Source organism: Myotis brandtii, unplaced genomic scaffold (assembly GCF_000412655.1).
Source record: "Myotis brandtii unplaced genomic scaffold, ASM41265v1 scaffold250, whole genome shotgun sequence".
NCBI classification, from domain to species: Eukaryota; Metazoa; Chordata; class Mammalia; order Chiroptera; family Vespertilionidae; genus Myotis; species Myotis brandtii.
This window is the reverse complement of record NW_005359478.1, coordinates 2,581,496-2,599,147: the sequence shown is the minus strand read 5'-3', so window position 1 is coordinate 2,599,147 and position 17,652 is coordinate 2,581,496. Positions and strand designations below refer to the sequence as shown.

The window sequence follows — 17,652 nt, the reverse complement described above, 5'->3', positions numbered from 1 at the left end:
TCCCCCGCCCCGGGGCTCACCACTGAGAGGTGAAGACTGCGTAGACGTGGAGGTCGGTGGAGACATTGCCCGGCAGCAGGACGGCGTGGCGGATGACGTTGAAGGGCAGCTGGCCGGGCTGGGCGCACACCAGCTGGGCCTTCACCCCGCCTTCCCCTTCTCCCATTGGGCTCTAGGCTCAGCCCCGCCCCTGCCACCTCCCCATTGGCTCGTCCACGTCAGCCCCGCCTCCCGCCCAGGCCGACCTTGCAGACTCGGGCCACTCTGGACGTGCGGAGCTTGTCGAAGAAGTCAAACTCGCTGGCTGTCTCCTCGAAGAAGAAGTAGACGACCTGAGTGGAAGGGATGGCGGCCACAAAGGAGGCGTCCGCTGCGGCGGGGGTGGGAGGGTAGGCAGAGAGGCTTAGGGTGGAGCCCCTGGGTGCCCTGGGGTCCCCTTGGTGAAAACCCTTGGTTTGGCCCTGGAGGCCAGGAGACTGGAGGCCACGGCTGATCCAGGGTAGCCGTGGGGGCGGAGGGGAGGAGGACTGATACTTCCTTCTTTATGTCACACGAAAGCTTCCTGGGGATGGAGCTCGGTCTCCTTCCCTGCTGTGCCCCCAGTGCCTACCAGGACTGCCTTGCACGTGGTATGCCCTGAACAAGGAGTAGAGTGACTCGGGGGAAGGGGACCAGACCTGTCCTGGATGGGGCTCAGGTTCTTACATTGCAGCCAACGGAGGAAAGTGTCCGTCTTGAGCACAGGCAGGGATCCCAGCGCGCGCATCAGGATGGGCTCGCTGCCCAGGAAGTTGTTCATGGTGCCAGAATAGAGCATCCCGTCTGGGTGGGAGGAGGACGGACATGATCGGTGGGAAGGGGCCCTACCCCACTCAGACCTGCCTCTGTCTGGGGCCAGCATTCACATCCGTCTCATTCCTTGTACACCTTCCTGTGGAGCCCCAACGCCCAGCTCCTAGCCCCACTGAGCACCTTTCTTCGTAGGTCCTTCTGCTCACAGGAAGTGGCCAAGCCTCTTTCTCGCTACTCCCCAACACAACCAGCCAAACCACTTGCCAAGTAGAATCACTCATTGTTCCCAGAAGATGGCTGGTTTTCTGTTTCCACACCTTGGGTCCTACCCTTCTCTTCCTGGTGGCCCTTCCCCACCCATCTACCTGTCTTCCAAGGTCCCACTCAAAAGCCAAAGGCCATCTTCTCCGAGAAGCCAAGCTGGGAAGTCTAATGGTTTCTGTCTGGGAGGGTAACTGAAACCCCAACAGTTGTTAGCACAATGCCTGGCACACAGAGGAGGTGTCACACGGAGCCTGTTTGTTGAACAGTTGGCTGGATCTCGGGCCTCTTCTCTGCCTGAGACCCTTTCCAGACCTTCCTGCCTCTCTCCCCACAGCCATCTCTCTGCACCTTCTTTGTAGCAGCTTCAGCAGGAGCCGGTGGTTGGGGTGCCCAGTTTCCCCTCTGATCTTGGGCTCTGAGGCTCCTGGCTTTCCCTCCCTCTGTCCCCTGCCTTTCAAGAAACTCAGATTCCATATGTCACAGAGTGACTTGGGAAAGCAGATGTTAGGATGGACCAGGGAACCTGATACTCACCTACCAAGACAGCCGTGTGCTTATGGGCAGGATCAAAAGGGCTTTGGCCTTTCCCCTCCACAACCTTGTCCTCCAAGATGGGCAACAGATAGGAATTTTGGAGTTCCTAGAAGCGGGCAGAGGATGGGAGACTAGAACGCCAGAGTCTCATATCTGGAAAATGAGGGGTGTGAGGGAGGAAGGCAAAGGGACATAGAGGGACATTGGTCTGGGGTCAGAAGCTCAGGAGGTTTCCAGAGCTGCAGAGGATGGGCTGGGAGTAGATGTGAGGAGGGAGGCTTGGGGCCTGAGAGCTGGGTGCCGGGTAACTCACAATGAAGGTACAGGCAGGGCTGAAGGCTAAGGTGCCGCAGGCGTAGAGGTGGGTGGCGTTGAAAGAGACCAGGACACGAATGAAGTTGAAACACTGGGTCTGGAGGAGATAGAGAATTCAGGCCTCCAGCACATTTGCCCCAAACTCCTGGGCCCCCCAACTCCAATGCTCCCTCACTTCCTAGTGGGAAGAAGGGCTGGGCAGGGCGGAGGCAGTCCATGTATGTCTTCGTAGAACACAGAACACGATGCAGGCAATAATCATGCGATCAAGCTGCCTCTGCCGCCTGCCCCACCTGAGGGTTCTCTACTCAGAGCCCCTACACCCCCACCTCTGCTTACCTCATTGCTCTTCTTCTTAAAAGCACAATCACTCTTTTTTTTGTCACTGGCTGGCCAGGGTATCTGAAATGGGGAGTTGGAAGGGGGGAGATGAAGGGATATGAGGTGTTCAACTCTAGCTTTGACTTGCCATCCCCTCCTTGGCTCTGGTGTGAAGTCACCAGCAGCGATTAGTGATCTGCTGATGGACTATAGTAACATCAGTTGGTGACCAGAACTATTACTCTGACGATACTGCTAGTCATTAGGATAGCGCTCCCTGCTAGACCTGAGTTTGAATCTAGGTGCAGCCATTTCCTGGCTGAGTGATCTTGGTCAATTTCACAGGCTTCTGGTGGGCACCAGTAGGCAGTATATGCAAAGCACCTAAGGAATGCATGGTGCACAGAGCAGCAGTTGTCAAACCACACATTCCCCCAGGGAAACTGTTTAAATGTCAGTTCCTAAGTCACACCACAGGAAATGGGCCTTTTTAAGTGGTAACCCATGTGTGCAGGTGGCCTACAGACCACACTGAGAAACACAAACCGTGGAGACGCTCCATCCTTGCTAGCTCCCTCCCTCCCCTTTTTCCTTCCTTCTCCTTTTCTCCCTCACATCATTGCCATTAACAGGGTGACTAAAATTTAACATAGGCCCACTCTCCCTCCCCATGGGACACGCCCACACCTCTCTTCCCTCTCAGGAGTGCATCTCCTAAACTCTAAGGTCCCCCAGGAGACTTGCAACCAGGGGAGCAAGGGGCAGCAGCAGCTGGTCCCGAACTAACCCCCTGGACCTGTCTCTAAGGCCCACTTTTCTCTGAGTCTCCAATGAGCCAAAGCAGCCTGGCCTAGGCTCTGCCCTGTTGCTTTTTCTATCCTAAGTCTCTTTTGTTTCACTATCCCCAGCTTCAATAAACATACTCTAAAAACAAAAACAACAACAGCAACACAGAAGCTTCAGTGATTTCTACCAGTGGGTGGATATCACATTATTGGTACAATTTGAGTCAATGTTCCTCTCGTGTGTCAAAGATTTCCATCTCAGCCATTTTAGCAATTAATATTATTCAACCAGTAATCATAATACCAATGAATAGTGAGGCCACGATAGTATTCCTTGCCTGTTTACCGACCAGATATACATAACAGGAGTTGCTGATTATTACTGGATAGAGCTGACCCTCAAACAACACGAGGGTTAGGAACAACAACCCCTTGCGTAGTGAGAAGTCCTCATATAAGTTTTGACTCCCCAAAACTTAACTACAGAGTCTCTCAGTATCCATGGGGGATTGGTTCCAGGACCCCTACATAAAAGTCCTTTACATAAAATGGGGTAGAACATCCATGGATTCCCAACCGCAGATTGAAAACGCTGGTTGAATTCTCGGATGGGAAATCTGAGGATACAGAGGGCCAACTGTACAATTATTGGGGGGAAAAATCTGTATAAAAGTGGACCCGCATAGTTCAAACCCATCTTGTTCAAAGGTCAACTGTATAGATGACAGAAACTGGGCGATTATTCACCCATAGGCAACACAGGCACAGGGCATCTGCCGGCCCCCTCCTCACTCCCAGCCCGCACCCTTTATCCCTGGCCTCCTCACCATGTTCTTTAGCCTCGGCACACCTGGATCCTGGATATTCAAGGCCAGAATGGCCTCTCGGGCCCCCACATAGAGAGTGCCTCCATCAGCACTCAAGAGCAGAGTGTCAAAGTCCTGGAGGTTCTTCTGGTGGAAGAGGCTAAGAACCCTGCGTCCGTCCCCTGTAGGAGGTGATGAGAAGGGTGGTGAGTGAGGAGCAGCTGGCGGGCCAGCAACTGACTACTGAGCTACAGGTGGGGGGAGGGAAAGGGCTGGCAGAGTGTGCTCCTCGGGCCTTGGCAGCTGGACCCATTCTTCATCAGCGGCTCCCCCTTCACCCACTCCACTGGCAGCCATAGGAACTTTGTGTGGAGAGCCCACAGTAGAGAGGAGAGGCAGCCAGAGACCAGTAATGACAGCCTGGGAGGGTGGCCCACACCCATAGGGACAGGAAGTAAATTGGGGCATGAGGGATGCTCTCTCAGGCCTGGGGGGCTGCCGTGGGGGAGGACACATTGGTGCTCCTTGGCAAGGGGACCACAAGGCAGATAAACTGTAGGAGGTGTTAGCAGCCACAAGCAGGAAAGTTAGACACAGACAGGCCTGTGTCAGAGTAGCTGTGGGTTGTAGGGTCCCACTCACCAACCCCACTTCCTTACCCTCCTCTTGCAAGAAATTTCCACCATAAGAATGACTACCTTAGGCTGAATAGAAAGAAAGCCTCTCTCTTCAAAGGCCCATGGGCATGCCCGGATGTCACCTGGACAGGGGAGGTGAGCCTGGGTGGCTCTTCTAGGTCCTCCCTCTCACCTTGGAGTAGATGGGGGTCTGTGTGTTCCTGTCCCCTGGCCATCAGCTCCTCAAATCCTCTCTCATGGACACATTCACACTTTTGCATTAGTTAGAGGACGGACTAGCTAATTGTTACCTTTGAAGGCTCAGAGTCTGAGACAGGACCAATAGGAGGAGTTGGGGGAGTAGTGTGTGGCGAGGGCCGGCCTCCATCAGACTTGCATAAACGCCCCCTTACAGAACTGATCACCGGTAGCATGACTGCTCGTGTTTGCTTCCCTTTGGGACTATGAGCACCTTGAGTCTTGTTTATGCTGCACCCAACACAGAGGAGGCCTCGCCATCAATGGGCAACATGCATTTCCTTTAGACCAGCGGTTCTCAACCTGTGGGTCCCGACCCCTTTGGCGGCAGAACGACCCTTTCACAGGGGTCGCCTAAGACCATCCTGCATATCAGATATTTACATTACGATTCATAACAGGAGCAACATTACAGTCATGAAGTAGCAACGAAAATAATTGTATGGTTGGGTCACAACATGAGGAACTGTATTTAAAGGGCCAGAAGGTTGAGAACCACTGCTTTAGACATTGCCCCAGAAAGATGCTAAGCGCCCAGGACCCCCTGCCCCCACTACTCCTACAGGCCCATGTCCTTTCCTGAATCTTCTCCCTGGAGGCGAGAGTACCAGCAGCCCCACAGCCTCAATAAGAAAGCAGCCAAGCTGTGCCTCCAGGGCTCCAGGGCCTGTCCCCCAGCTGGGCCACCCTCAATTCTCGTATCCCTGGGGTCCATGGTACTAGACTTGCCATGGTCCAGCCTGATCTGTGTGGTTGGCCTGGAATAGCCTGAGTCACCAGGTCCACAGACCATCTTCTGCGTGGGCCTTGGCTTTGGGGGGAACTGAGAGCAGGAAAGCAGTTTTGGTTTGAAGTGCCTGCTTGAGGACGGCGATATTTAAGGAGGGAAGGGAAAACCACCAGTTTTGGAGAACCTGAAGGAGTGATGCCCTGGCCACCTGGCCACCTGGCCCCTCGTCTCTCTTTTCTCGCTCTTCACCCTAAGTCAGTGATGGCGAACCTTTTGAACTCGGCGTGTCAGCATTTTGAAAAACCCTAACTTAACTCTGGTGCCGTGTCACATATAGAAATTTTTTGATATTTGCAACCATAGTAAGACAAAGATTTATATTTTTGATATTTATTTTATATATTTAAATGCCATTTAACAAAGAAAAATCAACCAAAAAAATGAGTTTGCGTGTCACCTCTGACACGCGTGTCATAGGTTCGCCATCACTGCCCTAAGTGGTTTCGTCTCTCACTTCTGACTCAGTCGGAACCTCTGTTTCTGGCTCTCAGTCTCTCCCTGGACATCTCTCTGTTTCTCCGTGTTTCTTCCCCTCCGCCACTCATCTCGCCTTCCTCCATGCCCCTCCAGCTCGCTGTTGCCATCCCCACACTTCCCGGACATCAAACACTTACCTGCATAGTATCGGACCCTGGGAATGGGCTCCTGCCCACCACCCCCTGTGGTCGTTGTTGGCAGCAGCAGCAGGAGCAGTTGGAAGAGGAAAAGGCCTATGAGGCTCCATGGGTCCAGGCCCAGGGCTGGAAAGGCCATGCTCAGCCAGAGGCTGTCACCAGATGGCTCTGGGGAAACAGACACAGGGGCACTCTCTGGGTAAGCAGTCCTTACCACATCCCCCCTTCCGCCACCCTCCCCCGCCCCCACTTAGACCAATCAGAGAGCCCAGGCAGCAGAAGTGTGTAGGGCAGGGATGACAAAGTTTCCTGTCCAGAGCGCCGTGGAGTAGTCTCACTTCCATCACCCTCACAGGCCTCAGCCTGCAGTCCTCCTCTCCCCTCTGGGTGGGAGGGAGTTGTTCCCCATTCTGTTCTTCTGATCTCTTTTCACCAATAGCCCTGCTCTGCCTTTTCTCGGCTTACTCTCAGAGAAGTCCTTGCTAGCTACTCTCTGCCTGCCTTCCTGCCATAGCCCAGAGCACACACCATTGCCTGGCCCCAGGCAGGGGAATTTTGGGGGGAACAGATTCCTATGCTCAAATATGAATTCCTCAGACCTGACTCTCCCGGCTCTTTCAGATCTGTGAGTACCCCGTCTCTCATACTTACCCCTGTGCTCTGACGACCCAAGCGGGGGACTACGTCTCAATCAGCTGCTCTGACCTTGTCCCGGCCAGCCGGGCTCGGGTCTTTGATGTTCAGGCTTACCTGGCCCTCGTCTTGCAGGGTGGCAATGAGAGTACGTACAGCCCCCAGGCTGGCTAACAGCATTGCCAGGGAAGTGGCCCTGTCTCCCAGCCTCTGCAGCTGCCCACCACCCCTGGACTCTGGGCTGCTGCTGTCTGTCTGCTCGGGTCTCTGCATAAACTTCCCCTCAGGTCCGCCAACCCCAGCCACCCGTCTCGCTCACGTACCCTTGAGCCAGCCACAGTGTAGAACCCAGGTGTCTGGACTCTTGGGTGGAGGTGCCATCCAGAAGAAAGAAGGTGAGTGGGGGCCCCAGCAGCAGGGGACAGAGGCTCAGCCCGGCTGGGCCAAGAGTGAGACCCTCCAGGTACCCATCGTGCCAAAGCCAGCACTGGGAGCTCTGGGCAAGGGAAACCAGAATTTCTACCTCTCGAGTTGTGACAGATCCCGGGCTTGGCGGAAGTTGGGAGGGAATAAAGGGAGGCACACCTCTCTCTTCCCCCCTCCTCTCGCCTCTGTCTATCCAGAAGGCCCTGCCAGCGTGGCTCAGTGGTTGAGCATCAACCTATGAACCAGGAGGTCACGGTTTGATTCCCAGTCGGGGCACATACCCAGGTTGCAGGCTCGATCCCCAGTGTGGGACATGTGGGAGGCAGCCAATCAATGATTTTCTCTCATCATTGATATTTTTTATCTCTCTCCCTCTCCCTCTCCCTTCCTCTCTGAAATCAGTAATAATAATAATAATAATAATAATAATAAAGAACCAAGAACATCTGCAACTTGGGTGTTAGGTTCATGTCACTTCACGTGAGTGCAACTCCTTTTTTTTTTTTTTTTTAATCCACACTTGAGGATATGTTTTTATTGATTTTAGAGAGAGAAGGAAAGAGAGAGAGAAACATCAATGAGAGAGAAACATTGATCAGTTGCCTCTAGTACCCACACCAGCCTGGGATGGAACCCACAACCTAGATATGTAACCTGATCAGGAATTGAACCTGCAGCCTGTTTGGTGTGCGGGAGGACACTCCAACCATCTGAGCCACCTGGCCAGGGCCAATTCCTTTTTTAATGGTGAAAAATGTCTTTTTTTAAAGGCCAGTCCTCTCCCCCTAAAAAAAGGCCAGCCCTGGCCAGTTTGGCTCAATGGATAGAGCCAATGAAGGGTCCCAGGTTTGATTCAGGTCAAGGGCATGTACCTCGGTTGCAGGCTCAATCACCAGCCCTGGTTGGGGCACATGCAGGAGGCAACCAATCAATGTGTCTCTCTCACATCGATGTTTCTCTCTCTGTGTCTCTCCCCCTCTCTTATAGAAGTCAATGGAAAAAATATCCTTTGGGTAAATATTTTTTTAAAAAGGCCAGAAAGTTTTTATTTATTTATTTTTTAAATATATTTTATTGATTTTTTACAGAGAGGAAGGGAGATAGAGAGTTAGAAACATTGATAAGAGAGAAGCATCGATCAGCTGCCTCCTGCACACCCCCTACTGGGGATGTGCCTGCAACCAAGATACATGCCCTTGACCGGAATCGAACCCGGGACTCTTCAGTCCCCAGGCCGACGCTCTATCCAGTGAGCCAAACCGGCTAGGGCCAGAAAGTTTTTAGATCATTTCTCGTTCCTCTATCACATCACATCTAGTCTAATCAGCTGAGCAGGGGTTTCTCCTCTTACTCAAGATTTCCCAGACAGGAGTCATGACACTGTCCTCCATATTCCTTTTTCACCTACCCACGGTGCAGGGTCTTTCCACTCCTACCTGCTTGGAAGTCCCTGCAGTGGTCTAAACCAGCGGTCACCAACCCTTTGGACCTCACAGACCACCAGTGGTCTGCGGATCACCAGTTGGCGACAGCTGCTCTACATTTCTAACTCCCACTTCCAGCAGAGCCATGATCTTATAAAAATAAAACAATCGCACTCCGCCTTACTCGTGGCTTTGCTGAGGAAATCCCTCCTGTAGTCTAATCTCCATCTCTCTTAGGGTGGCATCAGGGCAGTGGGAAGCCCAGAAAATTTCCCATCTGAGCTCATACTTTTCAAACATGCTGTGGAGGCACCCACCCCCTATAGTGGCTGCTCACTTCTCCCCCGGGGCTCCAGGGGGAAACTCGTAACGCAAGGCTAATGAGGCATCCAGCACCCAGAGCTCCGTGACCTTCAAAGGGGGTAGTTTCCTGCCCACTCAGCCCGAGACAGCTGACTGCTGGTTATAAAGAGCACAGCCATCCCAGGGCACATCGACTCCAATAAATAACCCCTCTCCTTCTTAAGTGCACATTCCTCACTGTCAGGAAGTCCTTCCTGTATCCGCACTTCCATCCCTCTCGCCACAGCACCAGCCTGCAGGGCGATGGTACAGCCCGGTACAATCCTTAGAAGAATTCCTGGTCAAAGGCTGCTCAGCCTTCTTTCCTTCTCCCTCCGCTCCCATTTCCTCTCTATTTTCCCGAGGGTTGGTCTTAGGCAGACCCCTCCTGACAACGGTTTCTGTCAAGGCCTGCCTAAGACTCCCTCGGGCTCTCACGGAGGCTGGTTGCCAGGTCCTTGGGAGAAGCCGTGGACCGAGCCCCCCAGAGAAAGTCTTCCTGATTCTCAGAATCAAGGGACACTCCCACCCAGACCCCACCTTCTGTGTCTCCTCAACCCCAGCTCAGATTTGGGAACCTACCCTGCCCCTGGGCCTCTCTGCTTGAACAGATTGGTTTATCTGGGTCACTGGGAGGAGTTCTATTGGGGGGGGGGTGAGGGGGGTAGAAAGTCCAGCCCCACCCTCCCAGCCTGGTGCCCTGTTCTGGCCTCTCTGGAAGTGTTAGATTAATGCCCTGGAATTACCCTTCTCCTCCAGATCCCAGGCATTCTCCTCCTAGCCCCAGGCCTTTCCCCAGCCCCTCCAGCCCACATGAATCAGGCTGGGGCCTACCCAACAATTTTAGCAGATAGGTACCCCCAGGACCCCATCTTACAGATGAGGGAGCTGATTCGGGGAGGTTCCACAGCGAAAAGTCAGGTTAAACTCAGATCGGCCTCATTTCAAGCTAATCCCTTAGCTCTACTGTCTCTGTAGAGTCCTACTCCAGCCCAGGTCCAGGAAGCTCAGCCTCTTGGATGGAGAAGGCAAGTAGGTGGAGGTGACAAGCTCTGGCTCCTCTGAGCTGAGAAACAGTGTCTCTGGGGTGACTCCTGAAACCTCTGGGAAGACAGGCCATCAGGTACCACCTCCTGCCTCCACAGGGCCTCCTGGTCCAGCTCCACGGAACAGCCTGATGGAGAGGCAGGGCCACCTGCCCCTACCCACTGACCCTCTTTTTTGTTGTTGTTGTTGTTAATATACTTTTATTGATGTCAGAGAGGAAGGGAGAGAGAGAGAGAGAGAGAGAGAGAAAGAAATATCAATGATGAGAGAGAATTACCAATTGGCCACCTCCTGCACACCCCTCACTGGGGATCAAGCCTGCAACCCATCAGTCTGCAGGCCGACGCTCTATCCACTCAGCGAAACCGGCTAGGGCTGCCCACTGACCCTCTTGCACCAGAACCTCTGGAGTCAGACTGAGTCACTGCCATCTCTCCTGCTGCAGCCGGCAGAGCCCACAGACAGGGCCCCGCACTCAGAAGGGCCCTCGTTTCCTCTAACGCTCTCCGGTGGCCGTCTTGAAAGTCTTGGTCATTCCTGAACAAGGGGCCCCACATTTTTTAGTTTGCACTGGATCCCACAAATGGTGTGGCAGGTCCTGCCTCCAGCATCAAGGAAGCTCTGAGCTGACCCCTCACGATAGAAATGAGGAAACCAAGGCCAGGAAGAGGAAGTGTCCTGGTTGGGCTGGAGTCAGGCAGCAGTTGAGGTGGGGCGGTGGTGGAGGGGTCAGGTGTTCAGGGAACACACTGAAGGGGCCATGCCATTTCAAAGCCCTGATGTGGGGGTTCCCTAGCTCCTTTCCCCCCTAGCCCTGGAGCCCAGCTTGGGGACCCCCTAGACAACAATGCTGAGTTCAATCCCACCCCCTTACCCCCGGGTCCGGCTCTTCCAGGGACTCCTCCCCCACAGCCCCTAGGCCACATCACACAGTAGCCCCTTCCTGCCAGGCTTTCTGGCCCAGGTAGTGATCCAGATGTGGGGGTGGTAGTGGGAAGGGAAATGGCGGTGTCACTCCTCACCCCTACCCCATGCTCACCCCAGGGCTCTGTCTCTTCGGCTCCCTGGGAGCATGGATACCTCACTGTGGGGCAGCGCTGGTGTCAGGAGAGAAGCCACTCGGGGCTTCACCCCGCAGGTCCAGTGTCCCCTACCCCCTCTCCCTTCCGGCCTCGGGGACAGACCCAGAAGAGCAGAGCCCTGGAGAAGAGCAGCGTCCTGGCTCCCCTCCCTTAGCCCACCTGCTCTGGTCCCGCGTTGCCCTCCTTCTATGATCACAAGCGAGTCAAAACAACTTGTATTGATTCCGTGCCTGCTGTGTGAAGGCACTAGGGACGGCCCCAAGCCTCTGCTCTCCCAGATCCCCACCCCTGCTGTCTCTCAGCGTTCTTGCCACCTGCCCAGTCCAATCCCGCCAACCCCTTACCCAGCGCCTCCTAGGATTCCTCCTCCAGTCTGCCTAGTGCTGGAAGGCTGAGCTGAATATCGCAAACAATGGCCGGACCCCCTCTGTCTGCCCCCTTCTCGGGGGCAGAGCCAGCACCAGACAATGGCCCATCCTCTCCTTTCAGAACTGCCGGCTCTCCTGCTTCCTTACCTGGCGCTTGGGGATGCTGCTGCGTTTCCCTCCCCCTGGAACGCCAGGCTCTCTCGGCTCCCAGAGCTCAGTCCTGCCACACCCCCGCCCCCATCCCCAACCCCATCCCACCTCACCGGTCCTCAGTCACCATGGCGACCGCATCTCCAAGTGGGAGGGACTAGAATCTCCCCATATTCTTCCTCCTCCTACCCGTGTCCCCCTGCACCCCACCTTCTGCGGCTTCTGGATCCACATGTGGAGAAGGCAGGGCTCCAGATGTGGGGGGAGGTGGGAGGGGTCATTGTTCAGCTCCCTTGCCCACTGTTAGGCAGACACCACAGCACAGATGTCCCCAAGCTGGGTTCAGGGTCAGCCGGGGCCAATTCTCCTCCCTCATGGTCACTCCCTCTGGGTTTCCCTCTCCTGCTGTTTACATGCAGGGTGGTCACAGCTGGATGCCAGCCAGCCTGACCTCATGCAGACTGAGTTTGCCCATGAGGAGGCAAACGAATACATAAATATCTATGCAAACAAGCCCAGACAGGGTCTCTCCTCTGTCAAGAGCCTAAGAAGCCCTGGCCTGGCCGGGTGGCTCTGTTGGCTGGAGCATCGTCCCAAACACAAAAGGTTGCAATTTGGATTCCCAGTCAGGGCACATAGGCACACTGCAGGTTCCATCCCCAGTCAGGCTGCGTACAGTGGCAACCAGTGGATGTTTCCACGCAGGGAGTTACAAGTTACTTATCAGGGTCGCACACACACACACACACACAAATTAAGTTCCTCTTCTAAGTAAAGTTTAAAATTCACTCTAATAGCCGTAGCCGGTTTGGCTCAGTGGATAGAGCATCGGCCTGCGGACTGAAGGGTCCCAGGTTTGATTCCGGTCGGGGGCATGTACCTTGGTTGCGGGCACATCCCCAGTGGGGGGTGTGCAGGAGGCAGCTGATCGATGTTTCTAACTCTCTATCCCTCTCCCTTCCTCTCTGTAAAAAACCAATAAAATATTTTTTTAAAAAATTAAAAAACAAAAGGAAGCCTAAGAAGGCCTCTGCTATGAATATTACTGTTCCACTCCTATGGGAACGTATGCACAGGTGACCCAGCGCGCCTCATTTGGATATACCAATACAGACGTCAAAGGGTACTTACTATTAATTAATATGGCCGAGCTTAACCAAAAACTAAGGAGAGAGAAGACACAGGGGACAAACACTGCAAGAAATCACACAGGTTTATTTACCAGAGAGCTGATGGGTTTCAGTCCTTGGCGGGCCACCCGGAGACACTCGCTGACAGAGACACACGGAGGTCGTCAAATACGCCGCGGCAGGAGCTCGGTCTCTTGACTCGAAGAGAGGCCTCTCACAGTCTGGGCTCAGAAGCAGAGCAGGAACGGCAGTTTCTAGGGGGAAGGAGAACGACCTGTCTGTGGAGGGCAGACAGGCGTCTGACTGCTGCTGTGAGAGTCCTTCTTTTATGCCCCCTGGGTGGGCTTCTTCAGTGTCTCATATCAGTGTGCGCCGGTGGCCTCCTGGGCTTATCAGGATACACACGCAGGAAGTTACAAGTTATTTGTCAGGAGTTAACACGCAGGGAGTTACAAGTTACTTATCAGGGTCGCACACACACACACACACACAAATTAAGTTCCTCTTCTAAGTAAAGTTTAAAATTCACTCTAATAGCCGTAGCCGGTTTGGCTCAGTGGATAGAGCATCGGCCTGCGGACTGAAGGGTCCCAGGTTTGATTCCGGTCAAGGGCATGTACCTTGGTTTCGGGCACATCTCCGGTGGGGAGTGTGCAGGAGGCAGCTGGGCGATGTTTCTCTCTCATCGATGTTTCTAACTCCCTGTCTTTCTCCCTTCCTCTCTGTAAAAAATCAATAAAATATATTTTTTTTAAAAATTCACTCTAATAAAAAAATAAAATTTGATTATGCTATCTTATACTAACTAAACTTATTACTATAACAATTACCCTGACTTCTGTGGGAAGGGCCACCTCCAGGTCTGGGTCTGGTGTTCTTCCTCAGCCACCTGAGCTAGAAGATGACGTCTCTGGAAGCCGGTGACTAACCCCGAGGCCTAGCAGGAGGGGAAGGTTTGTGCTGTAGGAAGAGGGATGGAGGGCAGACTTCCGAATGGACTTTCCAAAAGTCTGGACCAGATGCGGATAAAAAGAGCTGGGTCCTCTCCCAGCTACGAAGGAGCAGAGGCAAGCAGGAGTCTGGGTGGGAGCTTTGGGAGCAGGGCCTTGTGTCCTCTCCCACCCCTGATCCCACGGACCCTGGTTAACAGGTCTGCTGTCCTCTCTGGACTCCTTCCCTGGTACCATGAAGAACTGAGAAAGCCCCTTTCAGGCCGGCCTCCCTCAGCTGGGGGAAGGCTGTGAGGGAGGCACTGTGGCCCTGGGTCCTAGGCCTGACTGCCTCTTACTTGCTGTGTGATCCTGGGCAGGGTGCTTGCCCTCTCTGATTCCCACAGGTTAAAAAAAAAAAGGTTTTTACAGCCTTCCTGGCAGAAGCTTGACTCGTTTCTAGACTTCATAATATTTTTTTAGGAAAAGGGAATGAGTGTCAGCCCCGGGCAGAGGGTTTCACAGGCCAGGTTTGGTTCCCTTTTAGGTCTGGGCTGGGGTGGCGGGCGAGCGTGTCTGCCTGGGGCCGGGAGGACATGGCATGTGTTGAAAGCAGAAGTGAACTCTAAGCAGAGCTGCTGTCACATCCCCCACCACTCCCGACTCCATGACTCCACCCTTGCTGCCCCTCAGCACCTGGGCCTTCCGGAACCGGGGTGCCTGCTGGTTTAGGCTCTTCTCCCCCAGGAGGGACACGTGGCAGGAGGGGAAGAATCATTCGGAATCGGAATCAAGGTGGCAGGGACGAGATGAAACTGAGCTACCCCTGTAACGGGAAGGAAGACTTCACACCCTGTCCCTGCCCCTCCCCCACTTCCTTCCCTTTTGAGGGCTTGGACCCAGTCTCTGTGGCAGAGTTGGAAGGGGCTACATTTCCGAGAAACCCAGGGGAGTAAAGGGAGGGCGCCTACAGCTTCCCCTGGCTCCACTTCCTCCTGGTGACCCAGCTGGGCGTCTGGGAGCCTCTCCTGGCCTTGACATAGGGAAATCAGAGCCTCCAGGAGGTGCTGAGTTGCCCCGAGGGGGGAGGGGGACCCAGCCTAGGTGCTGGCCACGGCTGTAGGTAGGAACTGGCTGGGGCAGCTGGACACCCAGGTCCCCTGTGTCCAGTGCTGTGGGGTGGAGAAAGAGGGAGAAACTTTCTGCAGCCTAATCCCCTCTTCCCCTCCGCCTCACACACAATTCCCCGTCCTCTGGTTTCCCCACCTGTGAGAAGAGGGAGTGTCAGGGCCCTGTGTCTTTTATTGCAGGAGGGACCGGGAGTGGCTGGTGGAGTGTAGCTAATGAGGGCCCTGGGGAATGAGATGGGGGAGTGGAGGGTGAGGAGACCCACACATCCTGCCCCCTAGGCTCTGCCCCTCAAGATCCTCTGCCCTTGCCCCAGTCTGAGGCCAGAGGACCACCCCGCCAGGGCCGCCTACATTATCCACTGGAGTTGGCACACAGACACTTCATGTCCTCAGAGCTAGGAAACTGGCATCCCACACCCCCATCCCAACCCAGGGACCACGGTCCCTTTTTCCCGCCACTTTCAAACCTTACCCCCAGCCCAGCAGTGGAGACCCTAACCCAGGCGTCCAAGACTTCCAGCAGAGTCTGTACCAGTCAGGGGGAGGAGCAGAGGCGGGCATGGCAGGGTGAGCAGTGGGGGCCCTGCCAGCCCCCTCCGGTGCCCCAGTTCCCAGGCAGCTCTTAAAGGGACCAAGATGAATTAGTTAGGAGGAGCTCAAGGGGGTGGGTGCAGAGGAAAGTGGGTGGCGGGGAGATGATTAGTTTCTCCAGGGGCAGGAGGGCCAGAGTGGGGGCCTGACATCCCCTCTACTCCCCTGGAAGCCCTCAGACTCCTCAGTCTTGCCTTTCCATCATCCTATGTGACCCCCATGTTGGGCACCAGCTTCTGACCACCACCTCCTTCATCTTGGTCCCTTGGGCCCCTGCCCACTTCCTCCCCCTTCACCCATATCTGTGCCACCTCAGTCTCCGGTGAGAGCTGCCAGCTGGCACGGACTGGTACTAAGCATGGAGAATCAGCCCAAGGATTGTAAGGGTCTGAGGCCCGGCCCCAGAGGGGGAGGGTGGCCAGCACCTCAGTCACTCCAGGGGGGTGAGAGCAAGAGGCTCCCACACACTTGTTTTCTCTGTTCCTCCAGGGGCAGAACAGGGGGCAGGAGGCGCTGGGGAGGCTAAGACACACGGATCCTGCCTCATCCCCTCCCTCACCTGCATTCACCCTGATAGGTTGTCAGGGTGGTGACATGGAAAAGAAAAATGGCTTCACCCGTTACTTCTGGCCATGAAAGGGCTGAGGACAGTGAAGAGAATTTAAAGTAAGACCAGGCATCAGGGGACTCATTAGGATTCCATCCTAAGAAATCACCTGAAAAGTTTAAAGAAAAGTCATCCAACGGTAGCGTTATTTACAATGTGAAGCTGGGAATTGATGAACTGTCCAGAGGGGGGTTACAGGAAGTGTTGTATAAACATCCCGCCATGAAAAAGTATGTTTATATAATAAACATCCTTAATAAAATATTTTCAAAACATATGGTCTTAAAAACCAACATGAAAAAGATCATCTTGGCAATAAAACATGAGCAAAAGGGTCCCAGCTGGTAGCTCAGCTGGTTAGAGCAGCTAAGGTTGTGGGTTTGATCCCTGGGTCAGGCCACATACAAGAGTCAACCAACGAATGCATAAATGAGAGGAACAACAAACTGATGTTTTTCTCTCTCTTTCTCTTATCCTCTCTCTCTCTCCCTCTCTCTAAAATCAACAAATCAAGAGAAAAAAATGAGTAAAAGAGATAGAAACATGTTATACCAGGAGAAATAAAAATAAGCCATACACATTAATAAAAAAATTTCAATTTCTCTCGAAAGAAATGTAATTTGAAGCAACAATGAAAATAACTGTTCTCCTATAAAGTGAGCTAACATTAAAACTGACAAAACTTGTGGTGTTGTTAGAATGTGAGGGGGCGTGGGCTCCGCTGCAGGTGAGAATGACAAGGGTCCCGTTTCACTTGGAAATATTACCAACGGCCTTTTTTTTTTTTTAATGCGTATAATTTTGAGTCAACCAGTCTCTTTCTTAGACTTTATTTCATGGAAACTCCCAGAGATATGTGTAAAGATGTGCATTCCAGGAAGCATTATTGATAATAGCCAGTAAGAAATTGTAAATGTTGTACATATTTCAAAAATGGAAAAATAAAATGCTCGAAGGCCTCCCACCATAATGTTCATGATGGTTTCCACGGAGAAGATTTCTTTTTCTTGCTCCTTTTCTACCCTCTCTGTCATGGCAAAGTATTACTGACATGAAACCGACAGAAAAGGAATCCGTTATTTTAAAAAAATGTTTATAAACTTTGAAATAACATCGGAAAGTGCTTATGCATTCTAACTAAGAAAAGAGCAGAAGCAAATTTTGAGCCACGGTGAGGTTTTAACCATGTGGTATTCGCTCAGGAAAAAACGCCTGGAAGGAAACCCATCAGTGGCTGTCTCTGGGCCATTGAAAAGAGATGACTTTTTTTTCCTACTTCTTTGTACGTGCCTGTGTTTTCAGTTTTACTACAGAGTATGTGCTGCATTCTAACTGTATACGTTTTCATCAATCACACGTGGCCTGCTGGGTGTGGTGTCCTGTCCTGTGAGTGACCAGCTTGCAGTGGCGGATAAGGCAAGCTCACTGATTTGCTTTATCCCTTCAGCTGCCTCAAGAACAGGGACCTCGCCTGCTGGTCGTGGTGTCCTGAAGGCCTCTCTCTATAATTCAGAGCCATCCCCTTGCTGGCCATGGTGGGGCTTCGGCGCCCCCGGGTGCCCAGACCTGGAAGTGCATGTAAGCGCCCTCAGAGATGGGTCTCCTTCATTGATGTCCAAGACCTACCAGGGCCCCTGGGTCCCTCCTCCAGGGCTGGGAGAGAGAGGGGTTTCTTTCTTTCTTTCTTCTTTCTTTCT

At 53.4% G+C, this 17,652-nt stretch overlaps 1 protein-coding gene across 1 annotated transcript in view; it reads right to left on the bottom strand.

Annotated features, from left to right (window-relative positions):
* The window catches only part of SEMA4A (sema domain, immunoglobulin domain (Ig), transmembrane domain (TM) and short cytoplasmic domain, (semaphorin) 4A), an 18,281-nt gene extending 10,977 nt beyond the window's left edge, over positions 1–7,304 (bottom strand). Inside the window, 9 exon segments of the mRNA XM_014540840.1 lie at positions 21–159; positions 218–370; positions 706–822; positions 1,591–1,696; positions 1,904–2,002; positions 2,245–2,307; positions 3,839–3,999; positions 6,097–6,264; positions 7,053–7,304. Coding sequence (XP_014396326.1) covers positions 21–159; positions 218–370; positions 706–822; positions 1,591–1,696; positions 1,904–2,002; positions 2,245–2,307; positions 3,839–3,999; positions 6,097–6,264; positions 7,053–7,110 — 1,064 coding nt within the window. The 5' untranslated portion in view covers positions 7,111–7,304.
* Between the last annotated feature and the right edge of the window lie 10,348 nt (positions 7,305–17,652).